General features: G+C 40.7%; 2 protein-coding genes across 6 annotated transcripts in view; both read right to left on the bottom strand.

The window, feature by feature from the left end:
- The window catches only part of GRIA2 (glutamate ionotropic receptor AMPA type subunit 2), an 87,563-nt gene extending 86,068 nt beyond the window's left edge, over nucleotides 1-1,495 (bottom strand). For all 5 annotated transcript variants that reach the window (XR_005626588.1, XM_039699940.1, XM_039699938.1 and 2 more), the window contains exons 1-2: nucleotides 1,041-1,495; nucleotides 578-718 (exon numbers count right to left, since the gene is read on the bottom strand). Coding sequence is in view for 4 of the 5 variants with exons in the window: in XM_039699940.1 (XP_039555874.1) it covers nucleotides 578-718; nucleotides 1,041-1,128 (229 nt within the window). In the remaining variant the exon portion in view is untranslated. The remainder of the gene's footprint in view (nucleotides 1-577; nucleotides 719-1,040) is intronic.
- Nucleotides 1,496-18,370: 16,875 nt separating this feature from the next.
- The window catches only part of GLRB (glycine receptor beta), a 48,028-nt gene continuing 43,817 nt past the window's right edge, over nucleotides 18,371-22,581 (bottom strand). Inside the window, exon 9 of the mRNA XM_039700253.1 lies at nucleotides 18,371-21,077. Within this exon, the coding sequence (XP_039556187.1) occupies nucleotides 20,781-21,077 (297 nt within the window). The 3' untranslated portion in view covers nucleotides 18,371-20,780. The remainder of the gene's footprint in view (nucleotides 21,078-22,581) is intronic.

Here is a 22,581-nt window from a genome sequence, read left to right as displayed (position 1 = left end):
GGGCATGGCCCCGCCAGGGGAACCGCGGGGGCGGCGGGCTCCCGGCGAGGCAGAGCGGGCGGCGAGAGCGGCCGCCCACGAGCGCTGCGTGCGGGGGGCGAGCGGGCGGCGAGATGGAGAGATGGAGCCCGCAGCACCGCGCGGCGTAAAATGGCTGATCGCCCCCCGCCGCCCCCCTCGGCTGCTGGCCTGAGGGGGCCCCGCTCTGCCCGCGCCAGTAGCGAGGTGCTCCTCAGCCCGCGGGCAGCCTGGGGCGGCGGGGGAGCGCTGCGGGCAGCCCCGGGGCCGCGCAGCCTTACATAACGCGCGGGGGGAGCCGCCGGGAACCATCTTACACCTCCCGGAGGGCTGCGGGGGCGCACGAGTACCCCGCGCCCCGTCCGCACGGGGCCGGGCGCTCCCGCACCTGCTCGGCGGCGGGGCGGCTCCCCCCGGTACCGCGCCCCGCACACACCCCGCACCCCGCACACACACACACACACACGTACCCCGCACACCCCCGCACACACCCCCGCCGCACCGCTGGCGGCCGCCCCGCCCCCGCCGCCACGGCAGGCTGGCAGCGCCCGCTACTCACAGGCGTTGGTGACGGCGAAGCTGTTGGCCACCTCCAGGTTGTCGATGTGGGGAGTCAGCCTGAACTCCGAGGTGGAATACTGAACCATCCCTACCCGAAACGCGCTGTACTCCTGATCGGCGCCCCTCGGGAACAGCCCCCCTGCAGGGAAACACACACGCGTCAGGCGGGCGGGGGCACCGGCGGAGCGGCGCCGGGGCCAGGTCTCTGCCCGCCGCGGGGCTGGGCCGGGCGCGGGTGCCGGAGCGCTCCCGGCCGTGGCTCCGTCCCGCGTCGGGGGGCGCGGGGGCCGGGCGCTGTGGTCGGGGAAAAGGCGAGGGGACCTCGCCGGCGCCCGGCGGGCACCGCGGTGGGACTGGGAGCGCGGCGACATGACAGGAATGCCCGAGTGACAGCGGCGGGGATGAGGGATCGGAAGATCCGCCGGGAGGAGAGCGGGGTCCCCCCAAATGCGGGCACCTACCGATCTGTATGCTGTTAGAATTGACCCCCCAGATCAGTCCCCACAACACAGGAGCCAGGAAGACAGAAATATGCATAATCTTTTGCATTTCCAGGAAAAGTAGAGCATCCACAAAGCCACGGAAACAGCCTTTTCTTCTTCTTCCTCCTCCTTCTCCTCCTCCTCCTCCTTCTCCTCCGCGGAGCGCGCTCGTCAGCAAATTAGATCCCGTGCGCTCCGGGCGAGCGGCCGGCGGGAGCAAGCGAGCCACGGGAGGGAAGGAACGAGAAGAGCCCCGCGGCGGGCGGGCGCGGGAGAAGCCGCTGTCCGAGGAACTGCCGCTGCCGCCGCGGCTCCGGCGCTGCTGGCGGCTCCGGCGCTGAGCGGGATGGAGGTGCCGGCGCTCCCGCTGCGCTCCCGCCGCCCGGCCCGGCCCTGCCCTGCCCTCGCACGCGCTCGCCCGCGAGACCCCCCGTGCACTCGCTCATTTGCTCACTCATTTACTTATTCATTTATTTACTTCAGGATGGAGCCACCTCACAAGCGCACCTGAAGAGCAAATTTTGTTTTGTTTAGTTTTGTTTTGTTTCAGCTGCTGTACCCAAACCGCAGACGTTAATATGCAGGAAGAGTTAAAGCCGTTCTGATACTTCATTTCCATGCATGATGGGGATTTTTTTTTTCTTTTCTTTTTTTTTTTTTTCCCTTTCCAAGATGGGTTCCAGCTGTATTAGCTAGACATGCTATTTACTGCAAGCTAAATTTAACATTTCTCAGTTTGGCACGAAGTCTGTTGCTGTGCACCACACAGACACACACACATTTTATAGAAGAAAAGGCAGTGCAGCATTCCTGTGACCATGACAATGAATTTGCTACTAAGTAATGATTTTCTGGCATATTTTTTATTAACTTATAATTAGTTAACAATGCTGGGAAATATCCACATAGGAAAGGATACTGATCTTGCAATTAATTACCTTTCCTATTTTTTCTTCCTTTTTATTTTTATTACTATTATTAATTTTTTCTTCATTCTCTTTTCCAGAAGGAGGGTGTCAAAGCTTCAGGTATTCAGATGTCAATACGAGTACATATCCTGAACACATAGGAAGTTGGTAATTTTAGTCCCTTTACTCATTACTAATTCATGATGAGTTTTGTTTCATTTGAGTCATTTCACCAGGAAATCCTGTGCAAGCCTTTTTCTGTACTTGTCTCATCTTCTCTCTCTCACCCACAAAATGAGATGAGCCTGAAAAAGAGAGCAAGCTTTAACACCCTGAGCATAAAGCCCCTCTGGGCTTATCTGGCTGCAATGGCAGAGCTGCTACAGCCCTTCCTCACTTTTCCCCCCAGCCTGGTGTCTCCCAGAAGCCACATTTTGCTCTGCCTGGTAAAACCTACTGTTGAATTCTGTGAAAGGGGCAGGCAGCGTCACTGTGAGAATCCACAGATTAAGCTGCCAGGGGAAAGCTTCTATTCAGGTCATCCCCAGTGCATCCCGGACACTGAGATGTACAGACATTTACTTTTAATAAATATTTCAATGCAAAACTGCCAATCTTTAACAGAAGTATAGATAAATTGTATGTTTTGTTGATTTTTTAACTGACATCTAAAGCATCCCCTTATGTATAAAAAATGAGGTTAAAATGAAGGAAAAATCTCAAAGATCTGTGTATTTTAATATGTTATAATAAAACAAAAAATCAAATTTCCTTGTATACATTATAAATGCATAATAAAATAAAATATAAGAAGGATTTGGGTGATGCAAGACATAAAAATGAAACAATTGTTATTGATTTTGTAATGCATATTTTTCCATTTCAGAATTGTGAGCATGTACATATGTGAATGTACTACTCCAAATTTGTATCATCACATCAGAACATGTAGGAAAAAAGAGTCAGACTATGTGGCCATATTCCACTGTTGGTGTGACAGGGAAAAATAGAAGATTTCAACTGATATGAGTAAGTACAAAAGGACAGCATGGGCGAGTCAATCACCAAGGAAACAGTTCAATCAGAATTTAGTAATAGTGAAAAGTGTCGATAATAAAAAAAGTCTTCTTCAACTCTCTATTTTTTATAACAATCCTATGCTAATTGAAAAGATGCAATTGGGCAAAGGAGAAAAAAGAAATTTATAGGTGATAGTAATTTATGACCATGTACTAAGAATAGATATGCTCATTATCACTGTGCATGAGAAAATCAGACTACATTAATGGGAATCACATTCAATACTTTTTTCTCAAGGGAAAAGAATCTTGCAAGACGTAAGTAAAGATTCTGTTCTTAAAAACAGAAGATTATATTCTTATATGCATTCTTCTGAATCTATGAAAGGAGCTCATATAAAAATGCATTAATTCAGAATGTGAACAAAGCATCAGTGGGGAGACTTTTAATAATAAGCATCCATCACTTGTTGAAAGGAACATAGCAGTGCAATAATAATGAAAACAATGGCAGATGACAGAAGTCCAGATATCAAATAATAAGATGTCAGACCCCTGAAAAGCCGAAGTGCTTAATCTTGATTCCATAGAACTCCAAGAGAGGTTTGCTACTTACTGCAAAGAATCATGGCTATACTTGATTTAACAATTTAATATTGTCTAATGGATATTCTGAACGTAAGGTAGAAGTTGGTGAGAAAGTTGAAAAGAGCTGATATATGTGCTAATCAGAAGTATAATTTATCAGGAATACATTTCCTCTGCAATTCATTCTGGCACAATCCTGGTTGAGACAGTGGCTGCAGCTCAACTAAATGTTCATATGTTTCATCAGTTGAATACGAGATGCAGAAAGAAACTTGGAAAAGACTGAAGAACTGAATATTTTTGCCTTGTGCTCAGAAACATTTAGCGATCACTCCATATACTTTCCAAAAAATAGTTGAGGAATGGCTTTATGACATGGATACATGCTTTAGGAAAGTCACTTAGACAATATAAAACGCTTGAGGAGATGGATGGAGTAAAAAACTGAATTGTTCAATGCTGACATTGATCACATTCCAATTAGAAATAAAATTTACCTTTTGTTTTGCTGTTTTAATAATTTGTCATTGACCTTGCAGCCATATGCTGAGCAGTTTAATGAAAACAGTCAAAATCAAGTTCTTCTAAAAATCCTAGCTGAAAAAAGTTAAGTTCTGAGAAAGTCCTTGGCAAGAGCTCAGACTAAATAGTTATAATAGGCTTTCTGGATTTTTATCATATCAATTTTTGGGGTTTATATTCACAACTATTTTCTATATCTTCTTCTTTATCAAAAAATCTTAAAATGTGCAGATTCATTAGGATACAAAAGTGATGTACCAACATATGAATCCTTTGATTCCATGGGTTATCAATAAATACTTCCCTTCAATAAAGATTGTTGTCTTTGGATTTTTGAGATCTGCAGAACTTTTTCAAATACCAGTAGGCGTAAATGAAGAGGAAACACAAATGAAGGTTCCAAATCTATTTTGAAGTGTGCAGTCCCATATGTTCACTCTGGATCTCCAGAGTCTTTTTAAAAATAAAAAGTATGTCCTGATCTTTCATGCTCGCTCTGCCTCCTGTTCTCATTAGCAAACACGTACTGTTCCCATTAACAGCACCCACACCCGGGGAGGACACGTTCTGAGAGTAGCTTAGGCTACCTTCTCTTGCATGACTTTGATGATAGAAAAAGCAACATCATGACCCTTCTGGCACAACTGATGTAAAATAATTGGTGCTAACCATACAGCTTTCACTTCCCTTTGCTGTGCTGTGACAGTGCAGTTTGTTACCATGTTAGCTAACTGTTATGAGAAATTTATAGCAATTTGGGATTTACTTTTTTTATTCAAGCTACTTCTGTTCTTTCTAATTGCAGGAAATTTTATATTTATTTTGCCAATAAAATCACTTAAGTAGATGCTAAATAAACTCTGTGTGTGGAAAATCTGCTATAGATTACTTCAATTTTTTCTACTGAGATTATAGAAAATTACATTATTAAGCCTCTGGAAAAACATAAAAGGACCACTTTCAGATTTGACTATGAATGCTAAATCCCTGATTCTTGTCTGGAAATATCTTTCTTTTTCTTCCAGTGGTACAATAAACTTCCATGGCTTTGTCTCAGACCCAAGGGATACATTTCTTATTCCTGTCCTAATTTTTCCCCTGCCTACCTGCTACTTCTCTTCTTCTTTGCCCTCTCCTTTCCTGGCTGATTTCCATCTGGTTTTCCAATGCATTACCATCAGAATCTCCTTTTTTCTACAGTTATTTTGATTTTACCCTCATATTTTACTCCCCATTCCCTCTGTGGAGCACAGCTAACTGAAATGTGTTGGACTGTTGCTTTAGACAGCAATGGCCAGCCTTGATCCTCTCTTTTTTCATCTACCACCTCTTCCATCTGTTCCACAGGCAATGCCAGCCTTGACTTCACTGTTTTTTTTTATTATTCTCATCATGTTCTTATTCCCTTTTTCATGCCAGCATCTATATTTGAAGTATCAACTCTACATCCATATTTCAGGTCAATTCCTAATCACTGAAATTCCTCTTTAGCCTTGCATCTTTTCTGTCACCTGTGAGAAATGTACTACTTGTTATTCAGAATGAAAAGCCTTTTGGAGATGATGAAGACATCAGATCTCACATACCAGTGGACTGTTCCCTGCTGAGATATGGTACTTGTCAAATCCCCAGTACTCGTCAAATCACCTCTCCATCTCACTTACCTGCATTCATAAACAACACACTAAAATGTTAAAAGGCAAATACAAGCTGACAAGAATGTTATAGTCTGCTCTCTATTGACATATCTGGGGTACACTTCTAGTGTTAGTCTCTAATTTCTACTAACTTGTGACTTGGACCTTTTTTCTGTTAAAACCAGGTGTTTTTCCCCTCAGCCATCACAGAACTGTGTGGTAATCCCACATCTTCAGAATCCCAAGCAATGATACTGAGAAGCAGCTCTGGAGCTACAAATTACAAACAGATTGAAACCCAAGGCTAGAATGTGCCAGTGACAGTAAAACCTCTATACATGTTTGGTCAGATATTGCTCTGCACTTAAATTTATGAGTATTGTAGGAAGTTGATTGTGTATTGTAGTGGGTATGCAGAAGTAATATTTTGAACAAGGACATAGGACAAATACCAGGCCAATGGGAAATGGACTGTGTAATGATCATTCTCAGGGTGGAGAAGATGTCTTCTCAGTTTAATGTTTTATTCATACATAAAAATTATTCATAACATATATACTTACTCCATTTACCTCCAGAAACATGGAGAAATCAGCTGATTTTTTTTTAAATTTGAACCTGTTACAAAGCTGGTGAGCGTCAGAGATTTGACTTCTTTTTGTATCCTAACAGGTAAAATTAGTTCGTGAACACTGAACATTCATAAAGAATGGAAGTTCTCCCTCTGGTTTTCCATGCTACAACACTACAACACTACAATTTGCTTTATGACCTTGCACAGGATTCAGGGCAGTGTTCACATAAGCTTTGCAAAGATGCTTCCTACCACAGCAGAACTAACTGCTAAACTCCATAATCCAGAGAAGACAGCTTCTCATAACATTCCACACTGCAGGAGTGAATCTCTCTTTCTTGTCTGGAATGCTTTCTGTATGACCTTGTTTGCATCCTTTGCACTTTGGCTTTGAGGCCAAGAGCTTTTTGAACAAGCAGGAAAGCTGCAGTGACTACACCAGTGCTAATCCTGCTTTTGGGCTGCGGACCAAGGCAGCCAGGGCCAAATCAGGGGAGGGGGAACAGGCAGTGTGTCACCTCCTTCCACCCCTTGGAGCTGGGGAGCCCCATTCCAGGCTGCTCAGTGGAGCACACACAATTTGGCCAGCTGTCAGTGTGGGGAGACGTATGAAGGAAAGAGGCTGCTTTGCTGCTCCCTTCACAGTAAAACAGAGCAAAATTCACTGCAGTCACCAAGGGAGAAAGCTCAGTTTTTCTTCTTCAAAAGGGTGTTTCCCTTTAGAACCTTACAGCAGCATCAGAAGGCACGCAGGCATCAGGTTCCACTTGCCCCATTGCCACTGGGCACAGCCACAATGGCTGTACACCAAACTGGCAGTGTAACAGGTATTAATGTGTCCACACAAACTGAGAATTAGGGCATAGATTCATTTATAAGCACTTTGTGCTAAGCTGCAATTTTTTTATTTTTTATTTTTTAGTTTTGCTTTTAAAAGTGAAAAAGCTTCAGAAACCTCCTTTTAAAAAGAAAGATGTTCATGATAAGGATTTTGTTTAAAAACGATTATGTTATTGCAATGCATTTTATTTATTTAATAGTTTTATAATTTTTTCAGGGCTTCTGTCACTTGGAAAATAGAGTAAAATTTAAGTTATAGTGAATAGGAGTTTAAACACCTATCAGTCAAACAGTCCCTATTATGTTTTTCATTAAAAATCAATCAAAGAAAAAGCATCAAGCAAATGTTAAAATAATTTATTTTATGACACAAACAGAGAAGAGACAAATTGTTTCATAAATTATACTATGGAGTACAAGCACTTAGCAACATTAAAAATAAATTAAATTGGAGGAATAGATAGAATTGCATGAGACAAGATAATAATCCCTTTCTTCAGGAAATATCCAAAGGATAGAAAATTTTTATTTTGTCCGATTACCCATTGCAGATATTTTACACTATATTTTTAAAAACCACATCAGAAATAGGACATAAGATTAAAAGGATTTCTGTGATTTGAAACATCAGCACTCCTATCCTTATCATTATGATCTTTCCACAATGGAAATTTCTTTTGGGTTCACCATTTACCTTTTTGACATCCTTTTTTTTTTTTTTTTTTTTTGGTGTCAAGAAACAGCTTGCTCAAGTTAGCATGGAAATATATAGAGCTGTGCTCAACAAAAGTTTATTTTTAGTTCTGAAAAACCACTTCAGATGTTCAGTCCCAGAACTAGTTCACAGCACAGATATTTTTGCTTTCACCTCTGCATTGGCATACCCTCCCAGAGATTAGTTGTGATAGTGTGGTGTTAATGGCAAGCTTTTACAACAGGAAAAAAAGCCAAACCAGAAACATAAGACAAAACCAAATAATTCTTATGAGGCACTTAATTTCACACTTTGGACTACAAATAAATCTACTTCATAGTAAATATGCCGAAAATAACATTCTGCTAACTGCACACTAGTTGCTATTATTATAGGGTTTAATAGATGAGCTTATAGCAGGAAAATTTCTGCTTATAGAATTTGTGGCATTAAAGACAACCTAAACAATGCTTGCATGTCTTTACTGAAACTTCATTGGTGTTGTACTGTTATCTTATAGCTATTAATTGCTAGTCGTTGTGGTCTGTGGAGTTATCATTTAGCCTGAGACTGACCTTGCTCCTTGCTATTTGCATTGCCCTTGATGAGATGTACTCATGGAGGTGATGTGCACACATGGCTGGGTTCTGAACAATTCCAGATTTCTGGCTTCCTTTCACTACAGGGACACATACAGAGCACAATGAATGAGGGAATGCATGGAAGGCTCCAAAAGAAAGAGATGAGCTGGTGGGGTCTCAAAGGCAGTTCAAAAATTATTGTTAACAACAGGAACCTAACCTTGGTCTTGGAAATGTCACTGGCATAAGTCTACATAAGTAACAACGAAAAAAACCATGGCCAGAGAGATGATTTATGCCACAGCTAGGAATATGTGGGGCAATGACAGGGATACATCCTCTCTCCCAATCCTGGCTGTACCTGACCTGTCAGTACCAGCTGTAGCTACTGTGACAATAGCATTAATGCCTTGCTGTTAAATTAAGCAGATCTTCTGATGCTATCCAATGAATTCGTTTTCTATAACTGAAACTATAAAAATGCCTTTGCTGATTGTATCTGACACAAATAAGAGCACAGAAAGGCATTTTCTGCAGGAGAACTCTCACAAACATTTGCCTTTATTCTGCTGGACTCCCTGTGGTTTTAGTGGCACTAACAAAATAGGACCTTAATTTTAGAGGTTGGTCAGCTGTAGCAAATAAACGTCAAAGGCGATGAAATGAGCTTACACAAAACACACAAGGCCTTTTGAAAAAGCTAGAGAAACATAAAGAGATCAAAAACTTATCTCCTGAAACGTGTATCCAGAATCATCCAGTTCTTACTGATGTTTTCATACTAGAATGATAGCAAAAGTTCAGATTTTCTTCACAGCAAGAAGCATTCAGTTATTTGAGGCAGTTAAGAAAAATCGCAGATCACACCAGCACTCCAAGCTCTACTGGTGAACAAGATAGCAGATTGCAATATTGCTTCTTTGCTTGCTTCTTGCAGCACTGCACATAAAAGTCTGTAGAAAAAATGTTATGCTTCAGAATGGAATTCTCTCAATTCATCATCTGATTATTTTATAATTTTATTAATTATAGCTCATCTCAATTCAGTGCCTCATTAGATGAACAGACAATTTGGTGTTATTGACAAATGATTGTGTGATACATATGAATAATCAATTACAGTAATACTCCATGAAATGAAAGTGAAGTGAAATAGATTGAAAATACCACCCTTCATGGGCTTCTGCAAATTTTTCTTTTTGAATGTCAACAATGAAAGACAAACTAGCAATAAGCAATCCATGGGTCAGAAAGACTTGTGGCACACACTTTAAACTTCCTGTCTAGGAACCAGTCCCCAGGTGATTCTATCTACACTGCTTTTGGATTACATCCTTTAAAGGCAGATAGCATTGCCTGACAGGAACTTCCCACCTCAAGGATTTAGCTAACAAACTTCCAGAAACATATCCATATTTTACTGTACCTCTTTTATTAATTCATTTACTAGTAATTGACTTAATATGCCTATCAATTACTATTGATCATTACTAACATAATGAGCTAATAAAATACTGGATACCAACTAATCACACTTTTTCTTTAAATGAATGAACTTACTGTAGATTCTATATGACAACACTGCCTTTGAATTTGTAATTGAAGGAGCTATTCCAATATGTGACTTGAGTATCCAGTAAAATCCTTGAAAATATTATTTTGGGAAGTATGGAAAAACAACTGTAGGACAAGGCAGTCATTTGGCACAGCCAGAATGGCTTCATGATCGGGAAGTCTTGCTTGTGATGAAGGTGGTGATCGCCTACGTGATGAAGGAAAGCCAGTTGATGTAATCTTTTGGACGTAACAAAAGTTTCGATATTGTCTGTCACAGGATCCTTCTGGACAAAACATCCAGCATTCATCTGGATAAAGACATTAACAAAAGTTTCAATATTGTCTCTCACAGGATCCTTCTGGACAAAACATCCAGCATTCATCTGGATAAAGACATCACGTGATGGGTGAGCAACTGGCTCAGAGGTCAGGCACAAAGAATGGGGAGACATCAGGCTGGCGACTTGTCACTAGTGGGGTTCTGCAGGGCTCCACTACAAGCTCAGTTCTCTTGAACATGGCAATTAACAACTTGGACACAGGACTCAAAGAAATAATAAGTAAGTTTGTTGAGGCCACTAAACTGGGAGGAGCTGTTAACTCCCTCAAGGACAGAGAAGCCCTTCAAAGAGGCATTCAAAAATTAGAGAGATGGGCAGTCATCAACTCTGTGAAGCTTAAGGGCAAGTGCTGGATTCTGCATGTGGGATGGGGCAACCCTGGTTGTGTGTATTGTAGACAATGAAAGGCAGATCAAAATGCTGGAAAGCCGTGCTGTAGAAAGGGACGTGGGGATCCTGGTCAATGAAGTTGTGTCATTGTGCCCTGGCAGCTGGAGGGCCAACCTGTCCTAGAGGGTATCAGGCACAGCATCACCAGCTGGGCAAGGGAGGGGATTGTCCCCACTCTGCTCTGCACTGGGACAGCCTCACCTTGAGTTCTGGGAGCAGTTTGGGGCTCCACAATATAAAAAAAATGCATTGTTAGAGAGTCTCCAAAGGAAGGCCATGTGGATGGTGAAGGGCCTTGAGGAAAAGCCATATGAGGAGTGGTCTGTTCAAGTGACAGAGAACCTCATTGCAGTTACAACTTCCTTGCACAGGGAAGAGGAGGAGGGGGCACTGATCTCCTCTTTCTGGTGACCAGTGACAGGACACAACGGAAGGAACTGAAACTGAGTCAGGGGAAGCTAAGTTTGGATACCAAGAAAAGTTTCTTCATGGACAGGGTGACTGGGCACTGGAACAGCTCCTCAGGGAAGTGGTCACAGCACCAAGCCTGACAGAGCTCGAGAAGGGTTTGGACAATGCTCTCAGGACACATTGTGGTCCTCTTGGGGTATTCTGTGCAGGGCCCAGAGCTGGACTCGATGACTTTTGTGGGTCCCTTCCAATGCAGAATATTCTATGATTCTGTCATGATTTATATCCCATGGCCCACATAGCTCACTCTGTGCCATGGCAGGGGATGATTTATTTTACAGGGAACTGGAAAAATACATGGTTTGATATGGATGCACTTTGCAAATGCTTGCCAAACAAAATAATATTAATAATAGAAAGGGAAAATACTGGTAATTTATTAAATCCTGACATACCATTTTCAAGAAGGCTTAGTCCTAGGAATGCCATTATATTAAATATAGATATTGATGCTTGTGCATATTAAATTATAAATGGATAAATATATCATTTTAAAAGCTACAACTTCTTCCTTTGTTTCTCTGCAGAGTCCTCTGGGGAATTTGGATCCAAGTAAGGAACTAGGAACTATGAGGTTATTTTAAGAATCTTTTTAGATATCAGAAAGAAGTAATATTAAAGGAAAGAATGCATGCATGCATGCAGTGAATTCTCCTCTGACAATAAATCAGAAAGAACTACAGTGGAAAGCCAATGTAGATGAAGGGGAAGATCAGGCACTTGAAATCAGTCAGACGACTTCCAGAAATGTTAAGACTGGGAGAAGACAAATAGGCATATCACTATTTTATGCCACTGAATCTATGATTAATAGCAACTGAAATACTTTTATTACAACTTGTGTGCATTATATAGTGCCTTAAGGCATTGCACAAGATATAGCAAGATAATACTTTTTGCCCCAGCTACATCCTACCTAAACAAAAGGCCCTTGACACAACAGAAAGCCACCTTATTGTCCTCTGTCACTTGGTGCAGAGGAATGGAAGAAAATAGAGGAAATAATCTGCCAAATTTGCAGTGGAGACCTGGGAAGGGACACTTGGCTCTGCCTACTGGGTATTGTGTTTAGCTGCAGAGCACCACGTGCGATGTGCAGACTTGGGCTGTGCGCAGAGCTGTGCCCCAGCCGGGGCCCGTGTGCACTCCGCCAACAGCAGCCCTCCGACTGCTGGGTCAGAGAAGAAATAATTCCATTGAATGAATTCTTCCAGCAGGAACTGGCTGAAAGACTGTATTAAAGGAGAGCATGACAGCTGTGTGCAGATATGAGGTCAATATGGACAAGACTACCTGGTCTATTTCATAAAGGTTTGGTTTTTATTTTCATCTGAGAAATGAAAACTGTTGAAAGATTAAATGCTGTCCTATCTTTTCAACTGAAATCTCCTTTCAGACAAAATAATTTATTCCAATTGTCAAAGCTCATCAGACTCTCAGTGTGAGTCTTGCATAAAGGGGTTTATTCCTGGGTTTATTCCTGGCTGTTTCATTTGCACACTCCATGAAATTTTTTTCCACCTATTTAATTTCATCAAAACTTTCTTCACAGACGCTAGCAAACTTGCTGCAAGAGCACTGTAATGTGAAATACACTATCTCTTCCTTATGTTCCTGTGGGAAAAAAACAGGGTAAACCACAATATATTTTAATAATTAGTATGCTTAGAAAAATATCCATTTTAAAATGCTGTTCCTGAAATAGGAAGAATATGGAGGCATAGGACAAATAAAGCAATAAAGCCATGCTTATGGGTAACAGATAATAAAGTACTGACAGCTTGGATATGCACTTGCTGTTTAAAATCTCCCATGGTAAATTTGTAACAATCGCTATTCTACAGTAGTGGTGTAGAATACTCCCATGAATCTGCAGAGCCTGGGAATATTATTATGGTACCAACATTGTTATTTCTCTCAAGAAAGTGCTTCTCTGTTGCAAGAGAACTCATCAAGTGTTGAATGTGATGAACATGTTACTGCAATGGCACAGAGCTTGGGAAACATAGCTGTGTTTTCCTCTGGCTGGTTTGCTTTGAATGCAGCTTTGAGTACAGGGCAGGTCCTATGCAGGGAGGGTCTTGTCCTTGTCCAGCCTTCTGTGGGGCAGCCAAAATTACTTCAGCTTCAGCATATCCTCCAAAATCTCCCAGTGTAAAGACCAGAGCAAGATAAGAGCTGTTAAGTCCCGAGAAAATGAACAAGGCCACTGTGATCCTCTCCTGCCATCATGCACATTTGGTTTTAATAATGTAAGAATTATGTATTTAAGGAACTTTCACCTTGGGGAAACAACTAGAAAATATGAAGAATTACTAAATAAAGTCTAAAGTTTAATTCCACAAAGTAGATGATATCTCATGGTAGGTTCTGTGTATCATTTCTATTTGCTTGAAAAAAGATTGCTTCTGTAATAGTGTGGTCCCGAAGCACGTCCAGAAGGGGAATGGAAGCAGGGCTGTCTCAGAAGCTGACACAATCAGACAAATATTTTTAAAAGCCTGCAAAGATTTTACGCTCTCCAGTAGGCTGAGGCTAAACAGGATTTGTCAGAAGCAGGAGCAGGTATCAAGACAGGCTTTGTCAACAGCAGAAGCTGATGCTGGAGTAGTACTGGTCAGAACCATTACTCTTTACAGTCAGTTCCTGTCAGTATGATGCCTCTGAAATAACCAGTCTCCAAATTAATGTTTTCCAGTGAGCTGGCCTTTGAGAGTCAAAGAAACAAACAAATTAATCTGGAAGAATGAGCCTGCCTGAGACACTGATAAATCTGTTATGACAATGTAAGGCTTATTAAACACTAAGAAACATTATTTCCCTAGCCTCTGGGTCAAATTCAAGTTTTAAGGTTAATAGAGGAAATCAACATTTTTAAAAATGTCACATGGACTACTTTTTTTTTAAATTCTGCTTTTCACAGGGAATTCATAAACTAAACTCAAAAATATAATGCAGGTAGTGAAATTTTATTCAAATATCATAATATTTTGAGTTATAGGGACATAACTGAAATGGCATAACAAACATAACGTTAAAATGAAAGAAACAAGTAGGTCTCAGGTCTTCTCACATATTGCCATTTAAGTGTTCTTGAACATCAGCACTGGCTTGTCTTCAAGAACTCTGATAGAGTCACACACTATCTTTGCTCTGACTGCACAGAGATGAAAGGTAGGATATCTAAAGCGTATTGCCAAGGAAATAACTCAGGCTAGATAAAAGGAGTGCTTTGCAGAACAGAAAAGCTAAACAGTACTATTGATTATCATGATGTATGTTACAGGAAAAGAAGGTGGAAGCACAGGGGCTGCCTACACACAGACTTTCCTCGCAGAAGCAGCCACAGTTTCAGTAGAGGTTTTCTTTTCAGTTTATGCTGCTAGAGAAGGTTTCCTCTGAGCTGAAAGGATTTTGCAGGGGGCAACGGTACAACAGCTTGACCTGATATACCCAGGAGGGTTCCTTGGCCCGAAAACCTCTCGAGTTTGCTTCTTCAAGTAAAAAAAATAACTCCCACTGTGAATATTCATAGAAAGAAACAGACTGACACAGATATATATGAAAAACCCCATACTTCCCACTGCCACAGCCCGAAGAACTCATCAGGTGGAAAGCAGTTACACAATACCTTATCCTTTATATTCCACAATCCTCATATGTCTTCCTGTCAGAGCACATTATGTGGCCTAAGTAATTGCCTAATGGGACAAAAATCCTTAGTAACAAGATGTTACTCCACATTGCCCAATTGGTTGGTCTCTGTTACAGTAAACCATATTTTCATGCAACAAGATGAAAGGCCATTAATTTTCTTGTACTAAAAGACATGTGCTTAATGTACCTGTTGCCTCTGTGTGACAGCTAATGGTGCCAGGCAGCTTTGGATTTATCTCAATACTCAAAAGATAAGTTGACTAACAAACTTGAAGGCCCTTCAAACACCCCCCTGCTAGGACGGAGTCAGTGGATGCTGGTCTCCAGAACCTGACCGGCACTGACATGTTGAGAAATCCCATGCTGAAAAGCAATCCATGCCCCTCAAAATTAGGGTTGACCTGCATGGACGACCAGGAAGTCAAGAAGACTTTTACAGTCTCATTCGTGTTATTCTCAATATGTTTTTTAGTCTCATTATTCATTCAAAAGATTGTGATCTAATATCCACTGTTAGAGGCAGGGACCTTAGGCAGAATGGCTCATAAGAGGGATGGTCTTATGGCCTAGACTCAGGAGGAAACCTCGTTCATGCTCAGGTGGGCCAATCCAAGTCATTCATTTACATGTGCACTGGTTCAAGGAAAAAAGCAAACTGTAATTTTTTTTTGTCACTGCCACCAAATGCTCCTGTCAGTGCACAAAATTAAAAATCTCGTTCATGCTCAGGTGGGCCAATCCAACTCATTCATTTACATGTGCGCTGGTTCAAGGAAAAAAGCAAACTGGAATTTTTTTTTTGTCACTGCCACCAAATGCTCCTGTCAGTGCACAAAATTAAAAACGTCACAAATCCTGTAGGTGATCAAGAGCTGTGGAGAGGATATTTTACAGTGCCATCTTTCCCACCAGCCGTAGGAAGGATCTCTGTGTGCTAGCACGCCATGCGTCACCCAGCACACACCTACAGTTCACAGGCACGGGCTGATGAACACCCACACGAGCCAACTTTAAACCAGCTGCTTGAGCACAACAGCCAAGGCAGCACAAAGCTTTGTGGGGGTGAACTCCAAGGATATTTTTTCCTAGGATATTACCTAGCCAGCAGGTAGGCTTCCCAGCCACAGCTCACTGTCACCATGGTGATGTTTCCAGCCTGCCCCAAAACAGCCAGTTTAAGGCTAATTTGGATAAGCCTGCACTAGCTGCAGACATTTTAGTGACTGCAGCATAAACACACTTGTCGCAATGAAGGGCTTTCAGAAGGATTTCAAAACAGCCAGGTAATCTTTATTTTAAATGTATGCTGACACTATTCCCGCTGATGGAAGGAGGACAGGTGCAGGGGGAGTACAGGTGTGGGCAGCTTTCTTGAATAAGGCAAAATGCAAGGGAGTGCTGCAAGCAGCTCAGATTGCCTGTGACTGATTTGATACAATGGCACAGACAAAACCACAATGATGACGAATTTAGGTCCTCAATTTTTTCTTTATCCTCTACTGTTTACTTAGGTGTAGAGCTTCATAGGAAAATAATTTATTTCCTTATCTTTTGGGCACCACAGATGAGCTTAATTTTCCTAGTTTTTTATTAGTTCCTTATAGTAATAGAAAAAGAAGGTAATTTATTTATATAGAAAGCAAATTTCTAGACACAAATTAAACAGTTGACACAAACAAAACCATTATTCAATTTATCTGTATCTGAATTTCTTTCCTCATTACCTTCTCTTATCCTGGAATTAGTACATGAAAGCATCAAGTAACAGTGTCCTCTCATTCCCTTATCTGCTGCACACCTCATTTGTACTCACTGCAGCACTACGGTATCTCAATAGCCTGAAAAATCACTTGACACTGCATATATTCAGGTTGCACTCCCTTGGAAATAAATAATTCAATGCTACCTATTCTATAAACAACCCCATTGCAATCCCCCAGTAACCATAAGGATAAGCTCCTTTAATTGAAGCAGAGACCAGGGTTTGTATTATAACTGTATTATAAGGTCTGTTAAGAGATTCCCTTAACAGCTATAACAGACTGCTTAAGTAAGGTATTGTCTCTCTTCAGAGTAAAATATTTTTAAATAAAGATTACTTGTAAGAGCATTTTCTTTAAAAGATTACACAGTCAGATCAACCACTGTGGTCATGCCCATTGACATTAACCCAGAAGGCAGTGTTGCTGTTTTCTCTTTAATGGGTAATAGGGTAGCAAAGATGTCTTCCTTTACCCTGTCAACAAGTCCAAATAATTCTGAAGACTTTTAAGAATGAAAGCTGCTTGGCAGAGTTTCCAAGTGGTCCATCTTCTCTACACTGCACTTACAAAAATAAACTCCTTTCCTCAACAGACCAACTGCTCACATGCACCATCTCAGCTAGAATTAAGGGAAGAAAAGAGGAGGTGCCATTATACACTGAAGAGTTGCTCCTAAAATTGAGTGTCAAACATGATCTGTGTGCTACAGGGAATTAATGCATAGCAGCTGACACATTTTTCAAATTGCATCCTTAGTTGTTGCCCACCTTAAATTTGTAGATGCAATTGAGAAATGAATTAAATAATCTCCATAAAAATTCCCAATGCAGTGTTTGAAATTGTTCTAAAATCCTGAAAAAACGTAGAAAGATATCTAAAGAGTGATGATATAACAAAAGAACAGAATTAGCTTCTTGAATACTACTCCTTGATGCTTAAGAACCAAGAAAATACCAAGGTTTATCTTAAGGGTAGAACAAAAATTTATAACTCTCCTACCAGTTAATAGCAGAACTTGAAGTAAATGTCAGCTGAAATACAGATGGGCTCTCCCACAAAACCAGATTTTGCTGTCATGTGGTTCGTTTAGACATCAGGACTAGTAATTGAGTTACTAAGCTGCACTTGATGTACCTCACCTCTGCTACTACTTGAATGTCTTCATTTCTATACTTTAAAATTTTAATTGCATGGAAAATTTCTACAGCTGCACATTGATTTTCTGCCAATTTATTTTTAATTTAATAATTTTTTTTGTTTCATATTATAATTAGCAATTAGGATTCTATTTTGCCTATACAGTTTTATATTTGAACCTTCTTCTGGAAATCAGTCAACAGACTGAATTTTACAACTAGAGGGTGCTGGTGGACCATAATGTGAGATGGTATGCAAAACTCTTGATGACCTTTAGTAGAAAGATGAAAAATAAAAGAGATCAATTATTACTGCTCAGTAGGACAAGCTAATATACTCCAAGGTAATACAAATACTGCAATATTATCTAGTGTAAGTAAAAAGAAAATTAATACTTTATAGCTGATGCTTGGTTTAATTTTAAATTTAGTTACAAATTTGATGTTAAACTTCACTTCTGGCCTTAGTTTTTGTACTGTAATGAACAAAACCCCCTTATCTGAACAATATGCATTCCTTTTGCTTCCCTTTGTGTGAGTTGGAAAGCAATTAGAGTGTATTATTGATTAAGTGTTTTATGATAAAACACAAAAGCCATCAAGTAAGCAGGAAAGCAAGAAGGGACAAAGATTAATTTAACAATAAAATCTATAATTGAGGTTTTACAGATAGAATGTGGACATTAATTACAGATAAATCATTTAATAAGAGTTCTAACAAGAAAGTTATCTTCCAAAATTCATATAATTTCCGACACAAGGTAATTATTTTTTTGCCTTCCAGTATTGTAAGAAAAAATACAAGTATGAGAATAAATAATGTCTATAAATATACCATTCTGTATGTATAAAAGTTCCCCCTCCTATCCTTCCTCTCTTTCATTTATCCTTATTGCTTCTTAGAGTCTCTGACAATTCTGCAATTACCTTCAACTAACGGAAATATTAAAACTTTGAACTAGACCTTAAAGTTATCATTTCCCTCAGCCCCTGTTCCACACAGCTCAGTAACATCTGGGATTTGCCTTCCATTTCTTTGGATCAGAAAGAAACCCAAAGGACAAACTGTGGCCACTTGGTAGAGTGGCTGCCAGAAACCCCCATGAGCCTGGCCAGGAAGCTGGTGGAGTGTGTGTGACCATCCTGTGAAGAGCAGATCTCTTCAACTCAAACACGAGTGGCTGCAGCCAGCTTGCTGATCACAAAGTGGCAGTGGCTTGAAAAAGCTCCGGGTGTGCAGGTTCACCTGATGTCCAGTGAAGCCAGTGTGGCGTGCCATTCCTCTTCTTACATTCACAACTTTGACCTTTTGGTTGCGCAGAATTGCTGCATGTGGACAACATTCTCCTTGTGGGCAACTCCCAAGTGATCCAACAGTCCCTTTGTGGTCTGCATCAGCTCAGCACATCCTGGACATGCCAGAAATGTAGTACAATAGGTGGGATTGTTTGTTTCCACACTATGGAATGTTTCATGTATTTAAACCAGTCCCTTCCTAGCCTATGAGGGGCCAACAGTCCAGATTTCCCTTTATGAATTGCCTTATTTTCCTATTGTAACTAGCTGTGGTGCTCCATCTCCCCAGCAGAGACATGTATTGCATGCTCTCATGGGCTGAGGCCAAGTCCCTGTTCTCAGGAAACACACTCTACTCACATGCCTACCTACACGCAGCTTTCTTTTGGTCACATTTCTTTTTCTTTTTCACATTTCTTTTTCTTTGCCCTCATGAAAGGATGTACCCTGGCATCCACAGGAGACCAAAGCCCCTGCCCTATGCACACCAAGGAGCTCACGTTAAGGTAGTCTCCATGCCATAAAATTTCCTCTGGAAAATGGAAATCAGTCTCCTATCAGAACTATTTCATGCATAGGACCTTATTCTCCAAAATGCAGCATCCAGATCAATGAGTTGGGGACGGCAGCCATTATTTAACACATAGGGACACCAAGGCTCATGAGAGTCTCAGCCCCTTTTCACTCCTACTGGTAGCTATGTGCTAGCTAGCACGCAAACAAGAAAAGGTGTCATCACTGGTGAAAATGGGATTTTGTCTTGACAACTGGTTTGTTTAAAATAAAAACTTTCAAGGAGATAAACAAAACAAATCCAGTAAGAAGTGTCCAATGCAACAACAAAAAAAATTGTGACTTACATACTGCAGGCTTGCCAGATGCTACAGAAGCTGAGCCAGAGGACAAACTAATGTAAAAATGTATAACAAACCTGATACTGAGCTGCATCTTGTGATGCCTCTCCAAAATTCCTGATACCTTCAGTCTAGAAAGTGGCCTGTTTGTTTTTTATACACTGTATCCAGTTTGTGGCTAAAGAAACAGCAGTTAAAATTTGCCCCAATGTTTTATTGCCAGCATAGTCTAACACACTTAACTGTGCCTGCTTCATGGACACAGTTGTTGGGGTTTTTTCCCTAAATGAGCTGATTTTACAAAATTAGTAGTTCTCTGATCTTTATTTTTCCACATAGACAAGATCTGCTTACTTGATGCTGCCTTCACTTACAAAGCCTAAATAATAATATAATAATTACACCTTAGCTTTTTCTTCAACAGTGCCAGCTGAAATTATACATGAACAAGATGTTTGGTGGGTGTTTCTTTTTCCTCTGGAAATCAGCAGAAAAGCTGTTAAATACTACATATACTAGAATACTGATTTTAATAATACTCAACGTGCACATCAGTTTCATTGTCAGAAACACTTTAAATTTCTGTATGTTACTAATAACTGAAGAGCGTTATTCAGCTTTATAATGTAGTAGGCATCGTCCTTCATATATATTCCTAAAGCAGGATGTATGCTGTACATTTATATACAAAGTTGGTCAGAGCACAGACATTGCAGTGTCATGCTTTCATTCGAATTTCAGATGCCATATGTTCAGTACAATCGCACGGCATCAAAATGCAACATATTGCTTTGCAAATGCAAATAATTTCACACAGTGGCCTTCATGACTGGGAAGGGATAATGAAATGGGCTATATTTTACACATATGAAAAAATAAATAAAAGATTTATCATAAATATATGGACCAGTATATGACGTTGAAGAACAAGAAGCAAAAAGGAAACAGTGCTCTTGCATAAAGATCGATTCTCTTTGCTGCTGATGGAATGACAGGCTTGGGAGGAGGAGGCTTCTTGTTGTTCTTGGCTTGAGATTTCCCGAGCCCATTGTTGACTTCAATGGGCTTCCCATAACAGTCATAATTTGATAATTCAAAATCCCTTGGCAAGCTTCCAACGATGCTGAAATCATTGGATCTCAGATCAGATTTCGAAGTGCAAACTTTTTTGCATCTGGTCTCACCAACCTATGAAATAAATAGTGAGGGAATCATGATCGACTCACCACAACTCATTAGCAAACTTCATGCAGCTGCTAAAGAACACTGCAAACAAACATAGAGCAAATTACTTGTTGATAGGGATACATTACATCAGACTAATTTGTGGAATGGTTATGTTATAAAGTACTTAAGGATGATCAGTCAATCATATCAACTAATCCAAACATTTATAATTGTGTAATTTTTCATGCACAAGGTGCCTCATGCTCTGCAATCTGCTATAGTTAGACTCCTTCATTTTAAGATGACAGAAGGGGAGAGAATATTTTTGTGGGGAGTATTTTTGGACTTTGATTCTGTGCTGATGAACCTGTAAACCTGATACTATTCAATACTTGCATTTATCTAAGCTCTGAAACCCACAGTCAGAATTAGCTCTAAAATTCAATGTTTGATACAATTAATTTCAGTTTATTCTGGTTCTAAAGACTTATCAGGTCAGGATCCTGTATCTCATCCTAGGGTGACCATCTTGTATTGCACCTGTGGAGCTTAGTGCCTCTCTAAAGACAGGGAACACAGATGTAACACTATTCTCAGCACTGCAGAAGTGTTTACCTGGGAAATCTAAATCCAACAACAAAATTCCTGTGTTTCCTATAGCGCCTTTAGTGCTCTTGGGGATCAAGTAATAATTAAATGTTCCTATATTCCCTTCCTTGGATTTTATAAACTTTTTATTTCAGATTCAACACATCTCCAGGAGAACCAACCCCATACTGTTCAGGGAGCTTCAGTAATTTAGAGACTACTTGCAAGGCACTGTGCTTTGTGACTTGGGTAAACCACTCCCAGATTTTCATTTCAGTTGGACTACTCAGGAAAGCAGAGAGAAAAAAGAAGAAAAAAGAATACAGACTATAAATTTGTTCACATATATAACCTTAGCTTTAGTTGAAAACTGATAGTTTTCAGGCTGTACCCATGGGCAACTGATGTAAGTTTCAATAAGGCTTCCTGGAGCCACTGGTCCACTAAAACTCAGTTAGTCCAAAAGCTGCCTGTCCCTTTTACTCATTAGCCTGTCTCTCCTCCACAATGGCCTCAGGTAGTTTACCCTCAGCTCTCTCCACCTCTGGTTTTCTGCAGTTTTTGGCTGATAGATGGATATTTGCATGGTCATATTTTGTAGCTACTAAAATAACAATAGTGTCATAAAATACAGTACCAGGTTTATGGATTAATGAAAAAATATTCTGAGGATATTATTAGCTTCTCTATGACAGTGACAACTTCTGCGTGGAAAGAACTGAGGCAGTCAGGAAAAGACGCAAACTTTGATTTGGGCATTTACTCCCATTATTGACAAAACTGATTCTAGTGCATGGTGGGAAAAAAAGCATGGCGCTATTCCTTCTGAAAAAGAGTGGATGCACCTTCCCAAATTTTCCAGAGTTCTCTTTCTCCTGAAAGCAGTACATTTTGAAACCAATGCATTAAACAGCAGTGCAGGTTTATCCTGGTTCCA

Source organism: Passer montanus, unplaced genomic scaffold, assembly GCF_014805655.1.
Source record: "Passer montanus isolate IOZ18808 unplaced genomic scaffold, ASM1480565v1 scaffold14, whole genome shotgun sequence".
NCBI lineage: Eukaryota > Metazoa > Chordata > Aves > Passeriformes > Passeridae > Passer > Passer montanus.
The sequence above is the reverse complement of the archived record's forward strand: the minus strand, read 5'-3'. Positions and strand labels throughout refer to the sequence as shown.